Source organism: Anabrus simplex, chromosome 5 (assembly GCF_040414725.1).
Source record: "Anabrus simplex isolate iqAnaSimp1 chromosome 5, ASM4041472v1, whole genome shotgun sequence".
Lineage (NCBI taxonomy): Eukaryota > Metazoa > Arthropoda > Insecta > Orthoptera > Tettigoniidae > Anabrus > Anabrus simplex.
In genome coordinates, this window is record NC_090269.1 from 425201343 (window position 1) to 425228752 (window position 27410).

General features: G+C 38.4%; 1 protein-coding gene across 1 annotated transcript in view; it reads left to right on the forward strand.

The window, feature by feature from the left end:
• Window positions 1-27410, forward strand: part of LOC136874603 (dual oxidase 1-like) — a 335200-nt gene that overhangs the window by 85395 nt on the left and 222395 nt on the right. Inside the window, exons 8-10 of the mRNA XM_068227874.1 lie at window positions 20877-20980; window positions 24732-24846; window positions 24957-25096. Of these exons, the coding sequence (XP_068083975.1) occupies window positions 20877-20980; window positions 24732-24846; window positions 24957-25096 (359 nt within the window). The remainder of the gene's footprint in view (window positions 1-20876; window positions 20981-24731; window positions 24847-24956; window positions 25097-27410) is intronic.

Genomic DNA, 27410 nt, shown 5'->3' on the forward strand with positions numbered 1-27410 from the left:
TGCTAAAAGGTAGGCACAGTGATGCTTGTAGCCCAATCACTGGGAACAGAGCCAGAGTCAAATATGGTATTGAAAAAGTTGGTTAGTGAGAGAACGGATGATAACCATAGTGGTAGAGGAGGGGCTGGCCTTGCATGTTCAGCCCGCTCTGACTAGTTGCTGCGGTGGCGAGAGGACGGAGCCCTAACTCGGTGATGTCACTTGTAGCCGGTCTAGACTAACAAGATCCTTCCAAGACCTTATAACAAAATGGCAGACACGTAGGTAGATAGATGTTATTGTTTGAGTCATCAGTCTGTAGACTAGTTTGATGCAGTACTCCATGCCACCCTATCCTGTACTAACCTTTTCATTTCTACATAATTACTATACCCTACATCTGCTCTAATCTGCTTATCATATCTTGGTCTACCCCTACCATTCTTACCACTTACACTTCCCTCAAAGACCAACTGAACAAGTCCTGGGTATCTTAAGATATGCCCAATCATTCTTATCAAATTTAGCCATATCATTCTCCTCTCATGAATTCAATTCAGTATATCTTCATTCGTGATTCGATCTGACCATCTCGCCTTCAGCATTCTTGTGTAACACCACATTTCAAAAGCTTCTATTCTCTTTCTTTCTGAGTTTGTTTCACTTCCATACATTGCGACACTCCAGACAAAAGTCTTAAAAAAACATCTTTCTAATCCTTATATCAATCTTCGAAGTGAACAAATTACTTTTCTTAAGAAAGGCCTTCCTTGCTTGTGCTAGTCTCCTTATTTCTGCCATCGTTAGTTATTTTACTACCCAAGTAACAATATTCATCTACTTCCTTTAAGATTTCATCTCCTAATCTAGTATTTCCTACATCACCCAACTTTGTTTGACTGCACCCCATTATTTTTGTTTGGGATTTATTTATTTTCATCTTGTACTTCTTCTCTAAGACTCTGACCATACCACTGAGCAATTTCTCCAGATCTTTTGCAGACTCAGATAAAATAACAATATCGTGGGAAAATATCAGGGTTTTGATTTCCCCTCTTTGGATTGTGATTCCTTTCCGAATTCCTCTTTGATTTACCGCATGTCCTATATAAATATTGAACAGGAAAGGGGGCAAACAGCAGCCTTGCCTCATTCTTTTCTGGATTGCTTCTGATAAATAGATGGGAACATGAATAGTGACACCTGAACACAATCATTGAAGAGAGAGCAGAGAAAGAGGAAACAAGAAAAAAACTCCTCAACGGACTTGGCATGTTTGAAACTATATGCCTCATATGTACTCTTAATTCAATACGGAATTAATAATGAAATTCATAACCTTGGACGGAGGAGGAAAGAATACCAAAACGGATGATGGAGAGGAAGTTTCAGGGAAAGAGAGTGAGAGGGAGACCTAGAACATGGTGGATCGATTTGGTAAAGAGGAGTGCAAGAAGAAGAAACCTGGACTGGGACTAAATGATGGAAGAGGAACGATGGAAGGAGAGCGGAAGGTGGAGAAGTACGACCCAGCAGGGGGTGGGTAAGGGGAGAAGAGGAGGATGAAAGCCTTGTGTGCAGGGCTCATCAGAAGAATAGATAATGCCTAAGTCCTGAAGAAACAGTGCCATGCAAAACTTGGTGGCACAGGGGAAAGTAGAAGGAAAACAACCCCATGTAGACGCCTCAGAAAATGGGATGACCAGTTGAAAACCTTGGTCGGAAAATTACTCCATGAGGTGACGTTGCTGCCACAGAACTGGGGAGAAAGGCATTTACTCTCTGATAACACACAAGATGCTGTCAAGGGTGTATAGATTGAAGAGAGAGAGAGAGATCTGATCTCTCTTGGTCAACACTTGTTCGCTTCTGATGCTGATTATATTTGGGAGTCCTTCATGGCTCTTCTCTTTCTTTTTTGAATACACCCATTCTTTGAAGGGTTACACCTCTTCCATTTTCTCCTGGATGCTTCCCCAGCTGTTCTTCCTTTTACAGTGAAGATGGTCAGTTGTTTCTTAACTTCTGTGAGACTCGACTGTCCGGGTGGTACTATTGGTATTTGAGTTTGTGTTCGAAGCTCAATATTTGGAGAACTGCTTGGTCTATTTTTACAAAATAAACTTCAAAATTAGGCTACATTTATTTATAGCAATCAAGTGTGGAATACAAATTGTTTCAATTGAATTAAAGTGACAAGAGAACATATGTTTTTAATCTCTTATGAGCATACCTGAAATTTGTGAGACAGTTATAAAGAAACAGCTAAAGCTATTGGTACCAAATGTGTCATATGCCTGCAACAGTTGTATTAACATTTATCACCGATACTTTACATTTTTTAAAAATTTTGTGACCGGGCGAGTTGGCCGTGCGCGTAGAGGCGTGCGGCTGTGTGCTTGCATCCGGGAGATAGTAGGTTCGAATCCCACTATCGGCAGCCCTGAAAATGGTTTTCCGTGGTTTCCCATTTTCACACCAGGCAAATGCTGGGGCTGTTCCTTAATTAAGGCCACGGCCGCTTCCTTCCAACTCCTAGCCCTTTCCTATCCCATCGTCGCCATAAGACCTATCTGTGTCGGTGCGACATAAAGCCCCTAGTAAAAAAAATAAAATTTTGTGGAACGCCGAAACATACTACAGTTTCAGAACACTCTTAGACATGAAGTTAAAGGCATATTTTACAGCAAACTTTACTTTAAAAAGAGTTCATCCCCTAATGGTCCAAGCTGGCTGGCACGATATAGGAGGCAGGGGAGATTTCATACAGTCTGCCAATAGAAGGAAGGGGTATGTGAGGCAGATTCAAGGATGGATATTATGTTCGTGGTACATTTATAGGCCAAGCCACACTATGAGGAGTAACCCCAGGGACTCATATTTGTCGTGTGGGTTGGCGACCATGGAGCTCATAGTTGATTTTGGCCTTGCTTCTACTTACTTGTGTCAGACTCCTTCACTTGGTCAACCTTTGTTCTCCTTTGACCCTTTCATTTTCAAACACTTCTCTTTCTCTTAGCTGAGTAATCACTGCCTTGACTTGATCTGTGCAGATGGTTATAATGGTTTTAATTGCAAAACCATCTGCACAGACTTTTGTGGATCCCATTCTGCTCGAATCATCTCCTTAAAACATCACATTACCAAATTTTTTTGTCGTTGGTATGTCAAGCGTCAAGTAACTTAAGTATCTATAAAGATTATGATGATTTATGAACAGTTTGTTAAGAAGGAAGCCGTATTTTTCAGTCTTGACTTAGTTAATTTAACTTTAATGCTTTTAAGTCTGTCAAAAACACTAATTATAACACACATAACACTATAACATAACTATAAAAAAATACACATTATTAAACAAAGAATGACTTGTTTCATTCTACAAGAATGTCCTCAGATTCTGTGAAATCACTTCAAATCATGCACATGTACAAAATTGTTTACGTTGCGTAAACTTGTCAGTGATTGGGAGTTGGTGATATTCATCATCATCATCATCATCATCATCATAATCATCATCATCATCTTCTTCTTCTTCTTCTTCTTCTTCTTCTTCTTCTTCTTCATAATCATCATCATCATCATCATCATCATCATCATCATCATCATCATCATCATCATCATCATCATCATTTTCCAGTTCCAGTTTCCTGGATGTGTTGTACAAGCTTTCACCTCTTTTTCCTGTCAAAATATTGTTTCTGTTCCTCCATGTCCTCCTACTTGACATTCATCTTGCTGACCTCCGATTTCACTATGTCTATCCATCGATTCTTGGGCTCCCACTGGCCTCTCCCCTTTCACTTCTCTGTCAAAGTAATTCCCTGCTGTTCTCGTTCTGTCCATCCTCATGACATGTCCAAACCATTGTAGCCTGCACCTTACTGAAAGCTCGGTAACAGGTATTTTGACGTCAGCCTCCTTCCCGTTTGCTTAATTTCTAATCTTGTCCTTCCTGGTCTTTTGGTTCATAGTTCTGATGAATTTCATTTCTGTTGACTGGATTACATATTCTCTGGAAACCTGACACTAACATCAAATGATTGTAGTAGGATTCAAGCCTGTGAAATGAAATTTCTTAGAACTGCCCCCCCCCCCCCCTACACACACACAAGACACAACTTGATCACGTGAAAAATGATGAGATCTGATCTAACCTAGGACTAAATGAATCGATGGAGGAAAGACTTAGGTCATCTAGACTTAAATGGTTTGGGCATGTTAAATGAATGAATAGCACAAGGTTACCATGTGCTTATTTAGAAAAGAGAATAACAGGTAGAAGACCAGTGGGAAGCCAAGAAGAAGATGGATGGAGCAACTGAGGCAAGACGTGGAGAGAAGAAGATGGAATTGGGAATCTCTCATTGACAACAAAATCTTTTTGAATAGGCAACTTTGGAAGACGCTCGTTTTCAAACACTACCCGGCTCGCTGGAAGGGCAAACCGATAATGATGATGATGAATAATGATAATGATGACTGGATTTTACTATTAGTCTTATTATGTAGGGTACATGTTTCGAGTCCATAGGTGAGAACTGGAATGAAGTAGGTATAAAACATTGTCAGTTTTGCTTTCATGGGTATTCTATCATCCTAGAGTAGATTTCTCACTTGAAAATAAAATTGAGAAGTTTTCTGAGTCCTATTAAGTATTTCTTGTTTTATTGTATTATCCTGCCTGCTGTCATTTCTTGATGGTTACAGTACTTTTGCATTCATCTCTTGGCACAGGCCAGAGCAAAGTGTAGCTTCCACTGAAGTCCCAGTCTCATCCATGGCTGTGACAATATGGAAGCTGCTGGGGTATGGGTGGTGGTGATTAATGACATTCAGAGCACAACCAGTGTGTCTGAGTGTCATGAAAGGTGTTGCTCATAGGGTTAGTTGTGCTACAATAGCACTGTCTGGCCCAGTGAGGAAAGCAATGGCAAACTACTTCATTCCTCATCTTGCCTAGTACGCCTCATTTTGGTTCTGCCATTGGTTTTTGTGGTTTCCCTATAACTGCATAGCCTTTGGTGATGTTATTTGAGGATCCAACCAGCCTCTGGGCTGATGACCTAACAGACAGACAGATTGTGCTATCTTTTAACATGATACTTCCAGGATATTTGAAGTTGGAAACAGATTGTAACAGAGTTCCCTCCAGGAAAATGTTTGATCTGTGCCTTTCCTGTTGATAGTCATTTCAACAGCTCTTGTTTTAACCCTCAACTGGCGTTGTGAAAACCTTGGTACGTAAATGGCGTTGTGTGGTCTAAAATGATACCATAGAATGGATAACCACAAACACCTTTCATTTAAGTTTCAAAAATAAATACATGTCAATTATGTTTCCTTATACCTTTTGCATTACCTACGATAAGAAATTAATATCTTTACTGATTATAGATTGTGAGATAATGCACAATTGTTTTACCATCACTGATTTTAAAAGAAAATCTCACTCCCATGAAATGAAATGGCGTGTGGCTTTTAGTGCTGGGACGTGTCCGAAGACTTCGGCTCTCCAGGTGCAGGTCTTTAGATATGACATCCGTTGGCGACCCACGCGTCATGATGAGGATGAAATGATGATGAAGGCGACACATGCACCCAGTCCCCATGCTAGGGGAATTAACCAGTTATGTTTAAAATTCCCAAGCCTGCCGGGAATCGAACCTGGGACGCCTGTGACCAAAGGCCAGCACATTAACCATTTAGCCATGGAGCCAGACACTCCCACGAATTAAACTGAAATGAAAAAAATTTAAATGTTCATTGTTCCAAAGCAAATTCAAAGGTACATTTAAATATTATAGTATACAAAACTCATAAAACTTTTGAATTTCACAGTCATTTACGTCATTTTCAGAATCACTTAAAACCCACTAAATGTCTTCTTCTCCACAATCCTTACTCACTGCAGAACGGCAAGTTTGGCAGTTTGGATGGTCACATTTCACACAGTTCTGATTTGTCTTTTTTTTTTTTCAGCAGAGTGACGACACAGTGCACATTGCTTCCTTTTTGAGTTTTTATTGGATAATTGCACCTCTGGAACAGTTTTCTTATTAAAAATTCTTGACACTACCATTCGCAGTTCTTTCAGAAGTCGGTCTTTCATTGAGGTAGGGTTCAGCTAATTGTCTGGCCAATGTTTTTAGAAACTGAAAGTGAGTGACAGGCATGTAGTTTGAGAGTGATGTCTGTACAGTGAAATAATTTATTCCAGTAATATTGAGGATGGTGAAGAAAATCGCAAGAGGCCATCTGCGTGTCCTTCTGCTTGTGTTGTAGGTAACACAAAACTGATCAAGGGTATCCACTCCACCTTTAGTATTATTATAGAATGTTGTGATTTCATCTTTACCAGTTTCAGGGTCTGCAGCTTTGCAATGGTGTATACTGGACACTAATAACACAGCTTTCCCTTTTTACAGAACATGAGAGATTAGTGTGAGGTCACCATTGAAGCCATACTCTGTAAAGCCCACCATACGCTTCCTGTTTGGCTGGAATTCAGGACGTATTTCCTTTTTATTCTTTCTGATCATCCTTGTGTAAGTTAATTTGCGTTTCTTCAGTTCTGACATGAGTTCTATTGAAGTGAAGTAATTGTTGGATGTAATATTGCCATTTGTGCCGCATATTAGTTTTGCTAGTCTAATCACAGACTAAGTCGGTTTCTGAAACCTTCTTTCTTCTGCTTGTAAACCAACTCCATCGCTGTCTTTTCCACATTATAGATAGGCATTCAAGAGATAGTTTGTGCGAGCATCAGCTAATATCATTATTTTCAGTCCATACTTTTCTGGCTTATTTTGCATGTATACTCGAAATTTATGACGACCTTGAAAGCCGGCGAGCATTTCGTCTACACAAGCATGAGCACCTATGTTGTAACATTTCTGAAAATTTTCTACCATCCTCTGAAACAGCCATGACACTGCTGCTGCACGATCACTTTCCTTCCTTTCAGCTCGGCTGGTCAGATCATCAAATCTCAAGCAATATATTAAAGTCAAGAATCTCTACTTCAATAATGTCCCACAAAAAATGTCCCTTCCTGATCCGTCTGTGGTGAACATTGATTCAGTACTTTCATGGTTTAATTTAAAAATAGCAGTAAAATAAAATAACCCTATCAATGCTCTAATTTCTGTGACATTAGTGTCTCTGAGAATTTCTGTGACATTAGTGTCTCTGAGTTCTGTTCTGGTTTGATCAGAATAATGTGACCGTCATGAAGCAGTTTTTTCATTTGTGTGTTTAACAATTGTGTCCAGCATATCTTCAGTAAATAAACACTGCCATGATTCTAGTGGGCTGCACAAATCACCTAATCTGCTCGCACCTCCTTTTAAGGTTGGAAGTTTTGACAATAGTGCTGTGACTTTAACGTCTCACTTGCCTGCTGGTTTCGGTAGCTGACCACTTATTCTGTTTCTACTATAGAAAGATGACGGCTGGTTATGGACATGTAGGTTGTCTGTGAAACTACCCTCTTTGTCTTTCTCACCTTCTTGTTCTGAATCCATGTCATGCTCGGAATTGTAATCTGGATCATTTTCATCCGAGAGATCGCTGTCGTCACTTCTTTCGGCATTTTCCTCGAAAACACTGCTAGGATGAGATGCCAGGGCAAGATGTGGAAGCCATAGCAAGGCTTACACGAAGAAAAAGTACCAAACATGCACTTCATATGAACACTTACAAAATTTTAAGTTATGACAAACTTTGTAACACAAACGCCGTTGTGGGGTCGTAAATGGCACCACACAATATTTAAATCAAGTTCCTGAGAAAACCAATATTTACTAAATGCTACAACTCCAGATAGCAGTTGACCTTGCACTAAGTGATAGCTACAGTGAATGGCTATAGCCAGAACAGAATGCGGATGGCACACCAGGGGTGTACAAAGTCAATGGTATCTTTAAAGACCCCATAACGCCAGTCGAGGTTCAGTGATGTTTAGGGCCATGGCCGCTTCCTTCCAACTCCTAGGCCTATCCTGTCCCATCATCGCCATAAGACCTATCTGTGTCAGTGCGATGTAAGGCCACTAGCAAAAAAAATTAAAAATTATGTTTAGTCCATATTCTTTAAACTTGCCATTCCAAAGATTTAGCTTCTCCTATACTTCTGCTTCATTTTCTCCCCGAATCAGAACATCATCTGCAAATATTAGAGTGTTAGGCTCTTTGCAATGTTCTCTGATGGATTTTATGATCTGATCCATGATATTATGAACAAGTAATAACACATAATGATTGTAGTAGTATTCAACTGTCACCTTATTAGCTTACAGAAATGTTTCTGTTCTTATATAAAGCTGCTAATGAATAGTCTGACACCTTCAGAAAGTGCTTCTGGACTGCAGTGTGGCCTTACCCAGTCATGGTAGCTAAGCAGAGGGGTGAGTAGAAAATTCTGTGAAGAGGGGAAGGGAAGTAGGGGAGTGTAGTGGGCCAGGATTCTTGCTTGATGATGATGATGCTTGTTGTTTTAAGAGGCCTAACATCGAAGGTCATCTGCCCCCAGGCCCCGGTCATGATTGTGTCCATTGGAGAGGAAGAGAGAAGGGGAATGTCGCTGTATTTAAAGTGATGTGATAGAATACTCTTGTAGAATTAAATATGCCATTCTTTATTTAATAGTGTGTATTTTTTACAGTTATGTTACTGTCTTATCGACAAACTAAAAAGCTTTAAAAGTTACGTTACGATACATGAACATTTCAGAAATTGAGAGGAAGTCATGTGAAAAAGATTCAATTTTTCTATTTGTTCATAAACTATAATAAAGAGGGATATAGTATTCTCTCAGGAAAATATTTGGGAACAACAAATGTTAATTGCCATATTCTATAAGAACACTGATATTGCCTACATTAAAGTACAACCTTCATGCAGTACTGCTCCTGATGTATAAAGTTAATAAAATCAATAATTTTGTTGGTAAGTTGACGGGATTGCTACAAATATTTTGGAAATATCATAATGAAGGAAGCATTATTTGTTATTGTCATGGAAACATCGTCAGTAACAGAGCTGTCCACTGTGTTGTGTTATTGTTGACGTGCACATTCTTTTGCTGTTAATAAGGAGAGGGTGTTTGAACTCCTGCCATTCCTCTAGTTTTCTATCAGGAGAAACTGAGGAAAGAGTATTATATCATTCTGACCCAGATTGTTTCGATATTAGCTCGGATCTATTTCTGGTGAGATGTAGTCTATAAGGTGCATTGTGCTATAGGAAAAATAAATTTGTTATTTTTACTGAATTGTCTTTGTAGATCATGGGAAACTGCTGAAGGAAATGAGGGCTATTGGACTAGACAAAAGAGTGGTTGAATAGTTGGCTACATTTTTAGAAAATCGAGCTCAGAGAATTAGAGTAGTGCTATCTGATCCTATAATGATTAAGAGGGGGATCCAGCATGGTATTATTAGTGGAACTGGTTGAGGCAGATGCTGAGATAAGTACTAACATAGTACTAACCAGTGTGGGATCTGGTAAATGCAGCACGGGTGAAGTTTATGGAAGCGGAGATTGTTATCAATGGAATACTGTGTAGGAGGGATTCTGACTGGAGGGTAATTGGGGATTTAAATGAGTCTGTGGAGAGGGTATGTGGGAAACCGGGAATAAAATTTCTAGACACTAATGGGTGGGTAGGAGATAGGGATCTGCACTCAGCTTAAACCGCAGTGGTACGTATAAGTTAGGAAATTTGTTTAGAAGGGTAATAGAGAGGTACATTCAGGGAAACAGGGTTGTCTAGGGAGCGGTGATGAGGATACACAGATCTGAAAGTCAAGTAGGGATGACATAAAAATATTAGTGTTGAACTGTATAAGTATAAGTAATAATAATAATAACTTAAATGTTTCCACCTTTTCAATACAATATATTCACAAATTTACAAAATTATACGGTACTAGTTTCGACCCATCTAGGGGTCATCATCAGCCGTATTGAAGCAAAGATCATTTGTGGCGAAATCCTAAGACAATATTATTTTAAAGAATAACAAGTGACATGAGATGTCTTAGGATTTCGCCACAAATGATCTTTGCTTCAATACGGCTGATGATGACCCCTAGATGGGTCGAAACTAGTACCGTATAATTTTGTAAATTTGTGAATATATTGTTTTGAAAAGGTGGAAACATTTAAGTTATTATTATTATTATTACTTATATATTGTTCAATACGGACCAAAAACATGAAATTCATAACCATCAATGTATAAGTATTGTAAAGAAAGGAATAGAATTAATTTAAGAGATTTATGCTTAACAGGTATTGTAATAGGAGTTTAATCATGGCTAGAAATGATATAGCCTAATGGATGCAGAAATTTCTTCTCTAAACTGGAATGTGTATCATAGAGATAAGATGGGAATGGTAGGAGGTGGAGTGTACATTCTGGTGAAAGAAGAATTTGTAAGCTACGAAAAAGTTAAAGATGAGACACATGAAATTCTAGGTGTAAGGCTCAAGATAAGAGGCAACTTGATGTAATTGGAGTGTACAGACCGGGAAAGGTTAGTGCTGACACTGATTCAGAATTATTTGATAAGATAATCAGCTGTGTGGGAAACGACATGGAAAGGAACGTAATTGTAGCGGGAGATCTGAATTTACCAAATGTCAATTGGGAAGAAAATGCAAATGACAGGAAGCATGACCAACAAATGGCAAATAAGCTAATATGGGAAGGACACCTGATTCAGAAAGTGATGGAACCAACTAGGGGGAAAAATATCCTGGACGTGGTGTTGATAAAACCCGATGAGCTCTATAGAGAAACCAAAGTAATAGATGGTATTAGTGATCACGAAGCAGTTTTTGTCGTAGTTAAAAATAAATGTTATAGAAAGGAAGATTTTAAAAGTAGGACTATTAGTCAGTACCGTATGGCTGATAAAGCAAGCATGAGGCAGTTTCTAAAAAGTAACTATGATCGGTGGAAAACGGTAAATAAAAATGTAAACAGACTCTGGGATGGGTTTAAAGAAATTGTTGAGGAATGTGAAAACAAGTTTGTACCTTTAAGGGAGGTAAGGAATGGTAAAGACCCACCTTATTATAATAGAGAAATAAAGAGACTAAGAAGGAGGTGCAGACTGGAAAGAAATAGCGTTAGACATGGCTGTGGAAGTAAGGAGAAATTGAAGGAACATACTAGAAAACTGAATCTAGCAAAGAAGGCAGCTAAGGATAACATGATGGCAAGCATAATTGGCAGTCATACAAATTTTAGTGAAAAATGGAAGGGTATGTATAGGTATTTTAAGGCAGAAACAGGTTCCAAGAAGGACATTCCAGGAATAATTAATGAACAAGGGGAGTGTGTATGTGAGGATCTTCAAAAGGCAGAAGTATTCAGTCAGCAGTATGTAAAGATTGTTGGTTACAAGGAAAATGTCGAGATAGAGGAGGAGACTAAGGCCAATGAAGTATTAAAATTTACATATGAAAACAATGACATTTACAATAAGATACAAAAGTTGAAAACTAGAAAAGCGGCAGGAATTGATCAGATTTCTGGGGATATACTAAAGACAATGGATTGGGATGTAGTACCATACCTGAGGTACTTATTTGATTATTGTTTGGTCGGAGGAGCTATACCAAATGAATGGAGAGTTGCTATTGTAGCCCCTGTGTATAAAGGAAAGGGTGATAGCTGAAAATTACAGGCCAGTAAGTTTGACATGCGTTGTATGTAAGCTTTGGGAAGGCATTCTTTCTGATTATATTAGACATGTTTGTGAAATTAATAACTGGTTCGATAGAAGGCAGTTCGGTTTTAGGAAAGGTTATTCCACTGAAGCTCAACTTGTAGGATTCCAGCAAGATATAGCAGATATCTTGGATTCTGAAGGTCAAATGGACTGTATCGTGATTGACCTGTCTAAAGCATTTGATAGGGTGGATCATGGGAGACTACTGGCAAAAATGAGTGCAATTGGACTAGACAAAAGAGTGACTGAATGGGTTGCTATATTTCTAGAAAATAGATCTCAGAGAATTAGAGTAGGTGAAGCTTTACCTGACCCTGTAATAATTAAGAAGGGAATTCCTCAAGGCAGTATTATCGGACCTTTATGTTTTCTTATATATATAAATGTTATGAGTAAAGGAGTGGAATCGGAGGTAAGGCTTTTTGCGGATGATGTTATTCTGTATAGAGTAATAATTACAAGATTCTGAGCAACTGCAACGTGACCTCGATAATGTTGTGAGATGGACAGCAGGCAATGGTATGTTGATAAACAGGGTTAAAAGTCAGGTTGTGAGTTTCACAAATAGAAAAATTCCTCTCAGTTTTAATTACTGCGTTGATGGGGTGAAAGTTCCTGTTGGGGATCATTGTAAGTATCTAGGTGTTAATATAAGGAAAGACCTTCATTGCGGTAATCACATAAATGGGATTGTAAATAAAGGGTACAGATCTCTACAGATGGTTTTTGAGGGTATTTAAGGGTTGTAGTAAGGATGTAAAGGAGAGGGCATATAAGTCTCTGGTAAGACCCCAACTAGAGTACGGTTCCAGTGTATTGAAAGGTGGATCCTTACCTCTACTTAATATTGTATAACGCATCACAAATCATTAGTATAATATTCTATTGTAAACCTGTTTCTTGAATATGATCAACACTTATGTTTTTAGTGATATGCAATTAGTACAGTATTTGATAAATACGAAGCATGTTTTTTAAGTAAGTACCATTTTTAAATATGGCCACTGCAGCGCTTCCATTGTCATTCAGAGCATGCACGCTCAGTACGTACATCTGTAGGCTAGCCACAAACACCATTACGGAATCATTCGCCCCTATTGACATTTGTTTGTGTGTACTGAAAATGCCTCTGGCAGTTTACTGTCCTGCAAAATGTGAAGTATGTGCTGTGATTAATTTTTTAAATGCAAAAAACGTAAAGATTAACGCAGTGCATGGAGAACACACTATGGGCAAAGTAACGGTAAGAAAATGGGTTGGAGCATATATAGAATGCCGTACTAATGTTCACGATGAGAAGTGTAGTGGGCGACTGTCTGTCATTACTGAAGACTCGGTGAAAAGGTTGATGCAAAGGTTCGAGAAAATAGACACTTTACAATTTTGTCTTTAAGTTATGAGTTGCCTGAAATTTCAAGGAGTGTTCTTTATGAAATTGTGCTCACGCAATCCAAAACAAATGGCCATGGCATGCTCACTAGGGGGATTCCTTTGCTTCCTGACAATGTGTGACCTTGCACAGTTAATCGAACCTGAGACCTGATAAGTTCATTTTGTTGGGAACAATTTGAGCATCCTCTGTATAATCCTGACCTGGTGCCTAGTGACTACCAACTGTTCCTGCTCTTGAAAAAGAGCCATGACGATGACGATGACCTGAAAACGACAGTGCTGCAGTGGCTAGACGGCAGATTTCTATGAGGATTGAATTCAGAAGCTGGTTTCACGATATTACAAGTGCCTCACTATGCTTGGAACTTGTGTTTAGAAGTAGTTTATGGTACAGGCTTACATGTAAAAAAAAATGTTAAAAAGTTGCATTACTTTTTCTATATTAAGACGGTACTTACTTAAAAAACACGCCTCGTAATAGTTTGATTATAGTGATGAAATAAAGAGCCTGTCCAAATGCCTGATAAAAGGCGCTGCCATGGGGCGAACAGAGCAAAAGCCTGATATCAGGTGTTTGCCAGCATGAGAGTTGATTATGTAATCCAGTTGTTGAATGGTATATATAATGCCAAAAGATGGAGAAATAATCCAAATCTGTTTAAAATTACCAGGAGAACGGTAGTTTAAATTGCATGTTAACTCAACATTTAAATATCCTGTTAAAGTTCCTCCCATATTCAATAAAGGCAGGCCATTTAAATCCACCTGCTCTGAAAGGTCCTTGGCCTACCAGATACGGCACAACAGCCCTGATGGGCCTAGGCATACCAAACAACTGCTCCTCAGTTCCAAGGTCTGCAGATTATGAGGTGCTGCATGGTTAGCACAGCAAATACTCTCAACCATTATTCCTGGCTTTCTAGACCAGGACTCCTGTCACGCTATGAGATAGCTCCTCAATTTTAAACATGCAGGCCAAGTGGACCTGGAACTAGCCTTCAAATCTACGTAAAAAATCCCAGGGTCTCTGGGTGAGAAGCAGACACGGTGTCCTCATATTGCCACTAAAATCTGATGATGCCACAACTAGCCAGGCACTCAGATGTGTCCAGTCCTAACTCTCTAAGCAAAGTTTAAAATTTTTACCGCTAATACAGATTTTGGAGAACATATACTTCGACAGACCGACATTAATATCGGATGAAGCTATCTACTTAAGTAATGGGTGACAATCAGTTAAATTAATTACTAAGTTTATTCAAATAAACAGACATGAAACTACAAAATGATTAAACTCAATGAAAACGACCAAACAAAAACACACACAAATAAATTTACATTATATCAGCAGATGGTCACAAGTCCATCAACATGCTTAATGCAACGTAGAAATGCTTATCAATTCAGAATCAAATAACTCAAGTATAACCAAACTACACCTGTGATTTAATCACGGGTGACTTGTATTTCATTCATGAGAAATGAGTAGCTTGAAATTATATGTCCGCAGACACGGTGGTGGAGTCCTAACCATCTTAACGTAATTATTTAGGGGGCATTATCACTTAGCCTACACTTATCTTAATAATCGTACGTGAATCACTATAACTAATTACACACACAATAAAATTACATACATTCACATAAAATCCTAATGTGGATTTCAATTCACCACAGTAAAACATATTTAGAACACATCAAATCAATAAATGGGTCTGTAGCACACGCACCTGTAACATCACGTCATTCCCACAAGTGTACACAAAAGAAAACACACTGTGACCAAGAGAGACCTCCACAATTCCATGTTCATCATTTTATGCATACCGACGCTGATTAACTGTCTACGAATCTCAATTTACGCTCCCTCATTAATCTTATCTACCGATTTCCTAATTGTGCATCGTCATTTCTAATCTGGTGTGAAGGATCAGAACGGCTATGATTATTCACTCATATATAATTATTGTGAATATTTCCTGCATATAGGCTACTATCTAAACAATTCTTGGAGCTATATTTCTCTCATTAGATGATCCCTACATCCAGTACATGCAGGAGATCACAGGTTCCTCTAATTCATTAAATCCTCTTAAAGATTCAAACTGAGCATATCTAAGATGCAGGCAACCATGACCCCATCTTCACTTCGAAGAGCATGCTGCTAAACATCATTATTACTGTCCCCAGGGGCTGTCAATTAATTGTCTATTCCTGGCATTAAGGGCTCTCTATCGAATTCTTATATGAACTTCACAATAAAATAATTCCACAGTTCTACATATGACTTTGCTAGCAAGACCTAGTGTTTACAGTGCACTATGTCTTCTGGTATAGGCTAGAGCAATTTTGTTACTTTCATAGATCTGTCTCTGTCTTATCCTTGGCTTTGACAATATGAAAGTGACTGAGGTATGAGCGATGCTAGTAATGCCAATCCTTATGCAGCCAGTCCCTGCTATGAATGGTGTGAAAATGTTGCTCAGAGGGTCGGTTGGTGTATGCATTTCAGTGGGCTTGGCAGACTGATATGTAATAGCAACTCTGGCTCAGTGAGGAAAGCAACAGAAAACTACCTCACTCCTCATTTCCCTAGTACGCCTCTTCAGTGATGCCAGGCCATCTATGACAGCTGATGGCAGAGCTGTTGAGGATCCCACCAGCGGTATCGCTGACGGACTGAACATTAGGGTGGGCCGAAAAAACTCGAATTCTTTTTTCCAAGTCGTAATACCGCGGAAAAGTTGCGAATTGGGGAGAATAAAATGGGGGTAAAAAAAGAAACAAAATAGGTTCATTTCTTACGGTCGCGCACGTGCCCTAAAGTTTGGCGAAATTCGGAAAAATTTATATTTTTACGATAATTTTCTACCTTGCTTAACTTGTCAATATTTAAATATAATAGCTCTAGTCGACTCTTACTCAAAGCAATAATGATTTATAAAAAGGAATGGTTCAAATCGGTTAAGGTCTTCCGTTCACGCAACAGCCATAAAAAATCTAACAAATTCTCGCGTTCGTTGTAACTCGCTCGGGTCAAGGACTCTGATGCTCAGCCCACCTACCACTCACGCCATCACGCCGTGCCATTGTTGTGTCAGTCTGTTTGATGTGTGTTTCATTCGCTCTTCCAGTTACTATTGGGGCATTTGCATCTACTGTATTTCGATGTTTGTTTTGTGTTATGACATTTTTGTGTAACTTTGTGACTTAACGGTGGTATACTACGGCTGTACCTAAGAAACTCATCACAGGACAGGTATTTGATTGCCCTATATTTTCTGCACCTAAAGACTTTTCATCAAACAAGCTAAAGTTAAAGTTATAGTTGTTACCCTTCTAGTAAAGGTAGCGATAGTGACCAAGATATTGGTCTTCATCATCAGTTTCAACAATATTTACATTTGAATACGAACACGAGGGTTTCAGATGAGATTCAGATTCATCATCCAGAATTAAATGGCAGTCATGCGATCTCCTTTCCAATGATGTAATACGTTTCTTTGTTTCAGACATGTCCAACTCTCCAATTTTTCCTATTTCGTGTGCTCGTAATAAGTAAACAAATCTTAGCTCAATAGCAGGAATTTTGTTTGATTTTGCACACAGTTGACAGTTATATCGCATTTACATAAATCAGGGGTTCTGTTACAAATGCAATTAACAACAATGGGGCATTTGCAAGCCGCTACGTCATAAAGCAATGAGCATATTTGCTTAAACTCGTCAATTTTCTGCTTAAACGAATCTTATTCTTATCCCGAGTATATAGTTTTCGAATGCTATAATATTTATCATGCAACGCTTTTATAAGTTGCAAAATTCTCTTATCTGTAACCGTTGGGATGGATGCTTTCTGATACAAACCACTTATTTTGTTAGCTACTGTACTGGCAACATGTGAAAAACTGACGCTCTTATTATTAACTTTAAGCACCAAGTGGTATCTCTCCTGTGAACAACACTGAATCACATCTTCACCAGTAGGAAGCTTGTTTGATGAAAAGTCTTTAGGTGCAGAAAATATAAGGCAATCAAATACCTGTTTTGTGATGAGTTTCTGAGGTACAGCCATAGTATACCACCGTTAAGTCACAAAGTTACACAAAAATGTCATAACACAAAAGAAACATCGAAATACAGTAGATTCAAATGCCACAATAGTAACTGGAAGAGCGAATGAAACACACATCAAACACGAGGGATACGTACAGACTGACACAACAATGGGACGGCGTGGTGGCGAGAGTGGTAGGTGGGCTGAGCGTCAGAGTCTTTGACCCGAGCGAGTTACGACGAGCAGCAGAATTTGTTAGATTTTTGACGGCTGTTGCGCGAGCGGAAGACCTTAACCGATATGAACCATTATTTTTTTCTAAATCATTATTGCTTCGAGTAGGAGTCGACTAGAGCTATGACATTTAAATATTGACAAGTAAAGCAAGGTAGAAAATTATCGTAAAAATATACATTTTTCCGAATTTCGGCAAACTTTAGAGCACGTGCGCGACCTGAAGAAATGTACCTAATTTGTTTCTTTTTTTACCCCGTTTTATTCTTCCCAATTCGCAACTTTTCCATCGTATTACGACTTGGAAAAAAGAATTCAAGTTTTTTCGGCTCACCCTACTGAACATACATACAGTCCTACATGAACTACATTAACAGTCTACTTTCTCATAGCATATGAATGACGATTCTATCACAAGACCTCTTTCGACCTAACTGATCGACTTCATTCGACGATTCCTCTCTGTATCCAGCAATTATTTAACCACGACCTACCACTTTCAACTGATTTCTAATTAAGCCTGAAATTCACATCTAATCTAAATTCACACTGACCCTTGTTCCAATTTGAACACACAAGATTTTCAACGATGAGTCTCTAAAACACAAATAAACTGGAAATGGCAACAATTTCATTCAAAATCACACTCACAGAACGGCTTTCACATCCATGCTTATATTCATAACACTGGGCATGCAACTACTGAAGGACGCTAGACCTGACATGCTCGTAGGGGCTGATGTGCTTACTTGACATTTGCTTTGGTCCTTTAGGTTTACTGATTTATATGAAGATTAACATTCCCTTATATACAATTACTTCAAATGACATGCTTGTTACTTTACTGTTTCCCACAAATAAAATTAAATGAGTATGAAATAAATACGATTCACGGACCATATTATCATTATCTCTAGTTAAATAAATTTGGCAGTTACCTCATCACTAAGAATTGATCAAAGAAATTATTTTATTATGACTACTATGTACAAGAGAACCCCTCTAATTAACTGCTTAAGATATTATATTCTTAGGAATTTAGAAAGCTATTCATCTCAGATAACACTCTCTCTCCCCATGCTGTTTTACTTGTTCATCTTCCTTGTCGCGGGGTGTTCCGGAAACTCGTTCTCCATGGGTCTGATCTTGATGTCTCGTTCCATAATCATGAATCCTCTCTGATGCTGCTGGTACTGGAACCAGCTGTGCTAAATCTTGTTCACTGTTGACTGATTAGTAGCCTGGTAACATTTATATGCAAATTTGTGACCGTTAGGTATTTGGTTTAGCTATAAAAAGTTTATGGCTACGTTACATCTGGCTAGGGTCAATTTAACCGCTAGTTCAATACATCTCTGCATACACATAGTTCAGGAATTATGGCATCTCTGCATCACGATGACCGACAGAAAACACCCGCACTCCATCACTTGTTCTGTAATATCGGAATCGAACTCGGCACTTCAACTTCTGCGTGCTCATGTAGTGTCACGTTTTTGTGCTCTGGACTTGCAGTCATCAATTTTTTCATGTCTTTCACACATGCACCTACACTCTAGCACTGTGGCACTGCTGTATACATATTACAATCACGCACCTTAGTCAGGAAAATGAGACACTCAGTTACCGCGTACCCTATGTCTGAAGAAATGCTCTGCCAAAGTTCAACTGTGCGAGGACAGTTATGTACGGTTAAAGTCTCTGCTGGAGATCGAATGTGGTAATCGACTGCTAACAGACTCATAAAATGTTACTGATAGACAGATAAAAAGAATGGTAATCTTCCTCCACGCTCCGAGTTGGCACTTGTTATCAATTCTGTTGCTCCTCCTACGCTAGGTTTTCAGATTCACCTCCTGGGTCCCAATCATATTTCAATCCTTCTTCCTGCACTATCCCTCATTGGTCCTGGCTTCACTTTTGTGTCGGGTGGATTGATTGCCAAGTTTGAACCCCACCCTGCCGGGCTGAGTGGCTCAGACGGTTGAGGCGCTGGCCTTCTGACCCCAACTTGGCAGGTTTGATCCTGACTCAGTCTGGTGGTATTTGAAGGTGCTTAAATACGCCATCCTCGTGTCGGTAGATTTGCTGGCACGTAAAAGAACTCCTGCGGGACTAAATTCCGGCACCTCAGCATCTCCAAAAACCGCAAAAGTAGTTAGTGGGACGTAAAGCAAATGACATTATTATTATTGAACCCCATCCCGGCATCAGTTGACCGGGGTCTGGCCTCAATCTGCCTTTTTGTTCTCGTCTTCCATCCTTTCGGTTTGAAAGATGTTTTCGAACCCTCAACCTTCTCTCAGGCTTTGTTTCCTTTATATGACGCTCTTCTGTAGTTTTTAACAAATCTTATATTTTTTGCTCACCCTTTTATCAAGCATATCCAGTCGGTCCAGGCTTTGTCTCCTGTGTTGTATTGTTTCGCTGGGCATGCAGTACGCTCTTTCGTCTATATACTTTCATAGCCATGGTTTATGACAGATAGGGACAGGTATATGTATGGTATTGTTGTGTGTTTTCCTGTCCGTCCTTTTCCACACAGCTGTCTTTTCCCTTCCTGGCTTGTTGTTAACATAATGATAAAACTCACATTTAAATTTTGTGACTCTGCGAAATGGCTCCAATTAATGCTTATGTACAACATAATGAGTATGCAAGCATAGGGGCTCAATGGAGCCTGTAGATATTGATGTGGCATCATCCTCAGCCATATGACAGAGTTTCTGTGTCTTATATCATGCAGTTGGTCTCACGAGGCTGAAACTCTTGGTCCAGGGATAGAATACAACCACTTCACTATGGTGGTCTATGACGGTATTAAGTGGTGTGTTCTGAGCTGTCTTTGAAGAGATGGCATGGAATGACATTACTAGATGAATGAGCTTGAGCAGAGCTTTTAAAAGTAGGAAAAACAAACAAACCCCAAGGCATAACAGTCCTGACGGGCATTGGCCTACCAAGCGACCGCTGCTCAGTCCGAAGGCCTGCAGATTACGAGGTGTCGTGTGGTCAGCGCGATGAATCCTCTCAGCTATATTTCTTGGGTTTATAGATCAGGGCCGCTGTTTAACCATCAGATAGCTCCTCAACTCTAATCACGTAGGCTGAGTCAACCTCAAACAAGCCCTCAGATCCAGGTACAAATCCCTGACCTGGTCGGGAATCGAACCCGGGACCTGCGGGTAAGAGGCGAGCACACTACCCCTACACCACTGGGTCGGCTTTAAAGATCATAATATGAAGATAAAGTTGGAATTCAAGAGGACAAATTAAGGCAAATATTAATTTATAGGACGAGGAGTAAGGGTTTGGAATAATTTATCAAGGGAAAAGTTTGATTAATTTCCAAGTTCTTTGAAACCATTTAATTCAGGTCTAGGTAAACAATTGATAGGGAATCTGCCACCTGGCCGACAGCTCTGAATATAGATCAGTGGTGATTGATTGATGGTTGTTTAAAACCTGTTCCAGGTGTGTACTTGCGAAACTATGCCAGGAACAAGTGTAAGACTCTAGAATTCAACAATTCTGGTTATCACTCATTACGCACGTGCCAACACTACTGGAGACCTCATGTAAGTACAGCTTGCAGGTACAGACAGCATCTTGATGCTGCTTTTTTCATGATTTGAAAACTGTCTTGATATATCGATGGTGGAGTGTGTGATTCATGGTTCGAAGTTCTCAAATTCATTCTAGCTGTGGTAATCATTTTTTGAAGGATGGCAAAAATTTTGACACTCTCTCATTGTTGTTGGCATGTTAACGCTTTCACTACCTGACCATATTTATGTACATGTCTTACAATATTGAGATTGACATTTTCTTGTAATTATGCTTCAGACTTTAATGAAATTTATACTATTTTGATTGTCTAATCTACCGGGCAAGTTGGCCACACGGTTAGAGGCATGCAGCTGTGAACTTGCATCCGGGAGATAGTGGGTTCGAACCCCACTGTCGGCAGCCCTGAAGAGGGTTTTCTGTGGTTTCCCATTTTCACACCAGACAAATGCTGGGGCTGTACCTTGATTAAGGCCATGGCAGCTTCCTTCCCATTCCTAGGCCTTTCCTATCCCAATGTCGCCATAAAACCTATCTGTGTCGGAGCGACGTAAAGCAAATTGTAAAAAAAAAAAATTAATTAATTAAGGTCACAGCAAAATCCCTTACACACGGTAACGTCACCAAAGGCAGTAGAATTTTTCTCTTAATATGTATCTAGTAAATATTAAAGGCCATAAAATTGTGTGATAAATCAGCCACCATTTTGTTGTATGTAGATCTTGATAGCTTGAGCATCTTGTGACATGGCATGGGAATATTGTGTGCTGGATCAACTGCCTTATTGTTGGACATAGATCATGATGCTACATGTTTCTATTGATTTATCAGCCCATGTGATAATATGGTTATACCTCTATAATTTTCACATTTCTTCCTATTTCCTTTTTTGAACAGTGGTACAATGCTTCCTTGTTGCCAATCTTCAGGTATCCTTTCATCCTTCCATATGGCATTGATGGCTCTGTATAGCCACTGTAGTCCAATGCTTCCTGCTGCCTTAATCATATCAGCATTGAATTTGTCTTTTCCACTTGCTTTACCTTTGGTCATTGCGTTCACTGTCCTTTCAAGTTCCAACCATGTTATTGGGTTCTCTTCTTTTCCCCATCTATTATTTCCATTTTCTTATCTCCTTCCTCTGAGCAGTCATCCTCATTATAAAGTTTTTCAAAATACTTTGCCATAACCTTCTGAAGACCCTTTTCGTCATGTACTATGGATATATCTTCTTTCTCTAATGCTTTGATTTTTTCTTGATTTATTCTTTTCTATTTTATTACTCTGTATAATAGTTTCTGATTTCCTCGACTATCTTGCTCAATTTTGTTGGTAAACTCTCCCCAACATTTCTCCTTTTCTTCTTTGATACTCCTCTTTACTTTTAGTTTCAATCTTTTGTATTCCACATGCAACCTTTTTATCTTATTCTCATCCCTCTGATACGTTTTTTGCTTTTCCTTATCCATTTCTTTCTTCATGTTGTTCCTTTCTTTTATTTCTTTTTTGTTTTGTCTGTCCACCACCATGTCTTCTTTCCCTTATCCTTTGCTTTTGTTTTCCCACATACCTGAATTGCTGAAATGAAATTTTAAACCTGAGTTGAAAACTTAAATTCAACAAAAGTATCGCAGCACAAAATGTAAACAAACCAGTTAGGAAATATGACAGCTATGGAATAGATGTGGAAAGCAGCATGTACTGATAATAGAAGTGTTAATAAGAATATTAATGTTACTTTATTGATTAGTGATGAGTGGTTCAGTCTTTAATGTATTTCATAACCTTTATTTTTTATTGCTAATCTTACTTCATAAGAAATTGTTTGTTTAAACCTTATAATTAAATAGTGTATCCATTTACATATAATTACTTTTAATAATAACATCTGATAAATAATCAAATAAGATAAGATGTACCGAGGTAATGGACCGTAGCCTTTTGCTATGAAAGAAAATGGAGAGGGTAATTGCCTTTGGATTACAACATTTATTTTTTTTAAAGACGAGACAAAATCAGAAACTCAAAAAACGAAAGACCTCTACAAAGGGAATTAAAGAGTTAATAGGCATGCCTGCAGACATGTGCAGTGCACTAAAAGTTTAATCACTAAATTCAAACCTATAGAAACCCTAATCCAATGATACATGTCGACTAAAATCAAGGCTGGTCCCATTCTACACAAACAAATATAGAATTTAAAGCAAACACCGAGGTACAGTAAAGTTACATCAATATCTAAAACTCTTCAGATAATGTGTGTAGATTTTCCGTATGTATGGTGACACATAAATACCGGGAGCAAACCTGAGGGATAATTACAACATAATACAAAGGTTAAGATAAAGGGTATTGCTTCCAAACAAATTGTATATGATCGTAGCTGAGAAGCTGAGTCATTCTGACAAAATTAGCAGTGAACGTGAAATTCACGGGCAATCTCCTCATAAGTAAAACAGTAAATTGTCACATTTGAATGAAGTTAAAAACTGAAATAAAGGAAGAAACAGTACTTACCCTGAGACCGGGTTTCCAAAGTGGTGCCTAAGAACGAGTATGCCTGCTCACTATAATGGTCAGATGATCAAAGAGAGAAATGTTACCTCACTCCTACCAAAGAAGTGGGGTAAAATCAAGAAACAGGAAATGGTGCAACCACCAAAGAAAACCAATCAGGATGCAGAATTCACTTTCGACTTTCACATTCATCAATTATATTTTTTCTCCTATCAAAAGTGTCTTCTTTCTTGCTGACTCAGTGATAATAAAGTGTTTGAGAAAAGTCTTAGTTTATGCAACAGGAAACACGCTTCCAGAACTATGCATGCAGATATAGGGTGTTTCATACTAATCGACTAAAGATGAAAATATAGAAATTCTCAGATAAAAGATAATTTTTTATACAACCCATAAATAAGTGTTTTTAAAACAGACAATTTAAAATTAATCAGGATAGGTCCAGGTTTATGAGATTAAACAGATTCTTCCAAGTCCAAAATTTGAGTCCAAACAGAATAAAATCTTAGAAAAATACAAATAATTTTTAATACAATAAAATAAGAAATTTCCAATCAATTCCCACTTCTGTCTTTATACTGCCACACCCTGTCACTCATATCCTATACCCTCATCCTTTCTCACATATTTTAGTTGTGATTGCTAGATCAACCATAATCTCACTCTCATTTTGGGATGATGAGTTGCCAACCTTACTTACAATATTATCACATGAACTCTCTTTAGTACTGCATACTTACTTCTGATTGACTATCTACAACACTTTCAAGCACACTCAAATTCAGTCATAATCACAACCCCATGCTATAGTGAACTGAAATTCTAAGACTTAAAGTAAACAAAAGATAATGGTACACGAGGGTAGGACAACCAAATTTTGTTCCAGGTAGTTCCAGGAGTAGCTGACTTGCAAACAGAAATGTAATGTGCTGTGTTCAGCGGGCAAAACTCATCATCCAAATTGAAGCCCTTCAAAGATGTGGTGGGCCTACGGAACCACTTCTCAGAATCTACCATCCATCTATCACCTGCATTGATGCCATGCATTAAATAAATTTACGAATGGTATTGCTTGTCTTGTCTTCTGTTTTTCTTCTCAGTCCATTTCCTTCCTCATTGTCTAATTTCTTGTCTTTATTCTATGTTTAACTCACTATACTGATGCTGACACTACCATTCCTTTGATTGACATCTTTCTCATGTGTAGAAGTTTAGTGTATTTAAACCATTATACTCTTGTTATAGGAATCAATTTCCACCCATAATGGTGATGATATAATAGACATTGATCATCTCCTCATGGGAATGGCCAGTCAGTTGTGTGAAAGGGAAGACCACGAGATTGTGGAGGACTTGAGAGGTACAGTTATACCTTCATCTCACTAGTCTTAAGTAACAGCGTTAAACTAAAATTTGTCCCCGTACTTTACTGATAACATGATTTTCATCTTACCTTTCTTCAACTGACAGGTAGGGTGTTTGGTCCCTTGGAATTTTCTCGGCGAGATCTCATGGCCTTGAATATTCAACGTGGACGTGATCATGGTCTTCCTGATTATAACACAGCAAGAGAAGCCTTTGGTCTGCCTCGTATTAAATCTTCAAGAGAGGCAATCGATGAACATTTCTATATGGTTAATGAAACGGTAATATATCTGTTAATTATGCCTAAAGTGACTTTTGTAACAAATGAAATAACAATGAAAGAGTTAGTTGATTACTGAAAATAAATGTATAAGTCCAAAGTTACAAGTATGGACTGTAGAAGCTAAAAATTGCATATGTACAGAGACAAAACTCAATATTTTCTAGAACATTTTTATCCATTTAGACCAAAGCTGGAACTCTACAGGGAATCTTAACAAGATTTCTGAAAAATGGAACATCTCATTTAACGAGTTATTCAGAGTCAGATACGGTAGTACATAGGTGTTTATCGGACAGTCTTAAATGTTTTGAAAACCTCTTAGGACAAACGTACATTTTCACTGTCTTGAAACCACCACCAAACAAATTACTAAAGACGGAAAAAGGTTAGATGTGGTTATGTAAAATTAGGAACTTTAAATAATGTTATTTGCTTTATGTCCCACTAACTACACTTTTACGGTTTTCGGAGACGCCGAGGTGCCCAAATTTAGTCCTGCAGGAGTTCTTTTACGTGCCAGTAAATCTACCAACACAAGGCTGATGCATTTTAGCACCTTCATATACCACCGGACTGAGCCAGAATCGAACCTGCCAAGCTGGGGTCGGAAGGCCAGTATCTCAACCGCCTGAGCCACCCAGCCTGGCAAATTACGAACTTTAGTGTTGTATGTTGGTTGTACTACTGCTGCTGCTGCTGCTGCTGCTGCATTATTGTCAAGCACTAAATTTTAAATTAACAAGAGAAGAAGAAAATTTTTTTAGAATACAATATTCTACAATTTATGCTAACAATTTTTTCTATTAAACACACAGCTCATCCTCAATAAATTTATATTGTTTACAAAATTCTACTTAGTTGGGGGTCCATCATTCAATACGGTAGTTTTGAAGACTCTAACAGGAGAACTGGTATGATGATAGAAGCTGCTACTTAGGAAAGCAAAGTCAAAAGATGAGAAGAAATATGTACCAATGTAAAAGATCTACCAAATCAATACACTATTTATTCAGATAGAAGTTATTACCTGACAGCAAATACTAGTACATGTTTCATACACTTAGTGGACATCAAATCAAAAAATCAAAATCAGAATCTCTTTATTTGCAAATGAGGTGCCTACCTTGATGGTAAATGGTACACTAAAATACATTATTGTCAAGCACTAAATTTTAAATTAACAAGAGAAGAAGAAAATTTTCTTAGAATACAATATTATACAATTTATGCTAACAATTTTTTCTATTAAACACACAGCTCATCCTCAATAATTTTTTATTGTTTACAAAATTCTACTTATAATATCCCCTGTACTTACAAACATAGTCAACTCATATACAGTATCTCAAATTCCTTCAAATAACACTATACAACCTGTATAAGATTAAAATTTACATTGCATTTATTTACATATTTATTTAATTTTTACCCTTTTTGGAAACTAAGTAGCATAACGACCTGCTGCATCTTAACCAGAGCCCCTTTTGCTACCACTTTTCAGAGTTCCTGAAGGGTCTTCACAGCTACCGTAGCGGTCCCAGGGCCCTCAAAGTCCCCACTGTACTTCACCCCTACAGGCAATCCCCTACTTCGGCTGTCCAAACTCCATAGACCAGGGGATGGAATTAATTTATTCACACACATTTTTTATTTACAATAACCTGCACTGGTTGAATGTCCTCTAACATTTCATTTATTTTTTCTGTTGCTGTTTATTCTCTTCTTGAATATCTGTACAGATTTTGGAAAAGGATCAAACACTACCCCTGGTAAACTGTTCCACTCCTTCACGCCCTTCCCAATGAATAAAAATTTACCCCAATCGCTTCTGCTAAAATTCCTTCTAATTTTATACTTGTGGTCAGTTCTGCCGATATAATTATTTTCCAACTGAAGCCTCTCACGGATTTCTCCCCATGCTTCTTCTCCTGTATAGGCTCTATATAACCCTATAAGTCTAGTTTTCTCCCTTCTCTTACTTAAAGTTTCCCACCCAAGTTCCTATAACATTCCTGATACACTACTTTTTCTCCTGAAATCCCCTGATACAAATCTTGCTGCCTTCCTCTGCACACTATCTATTTCTTTTATTAGGTATTCTTGGTGAGGATCCCAAACACTGTTTGCATATTCCAATAATGGACGAACCATACTTAACCCATTAACGCCTATTGCATATGTGCAACGGCGTGCCGGTGCTCTTTTCTTTCAATGTATGAAGTTGTTTTCCAGTAAAAGAATGAAAATTGCGCGCTTATTCGGTAAAGGGAAGTGTT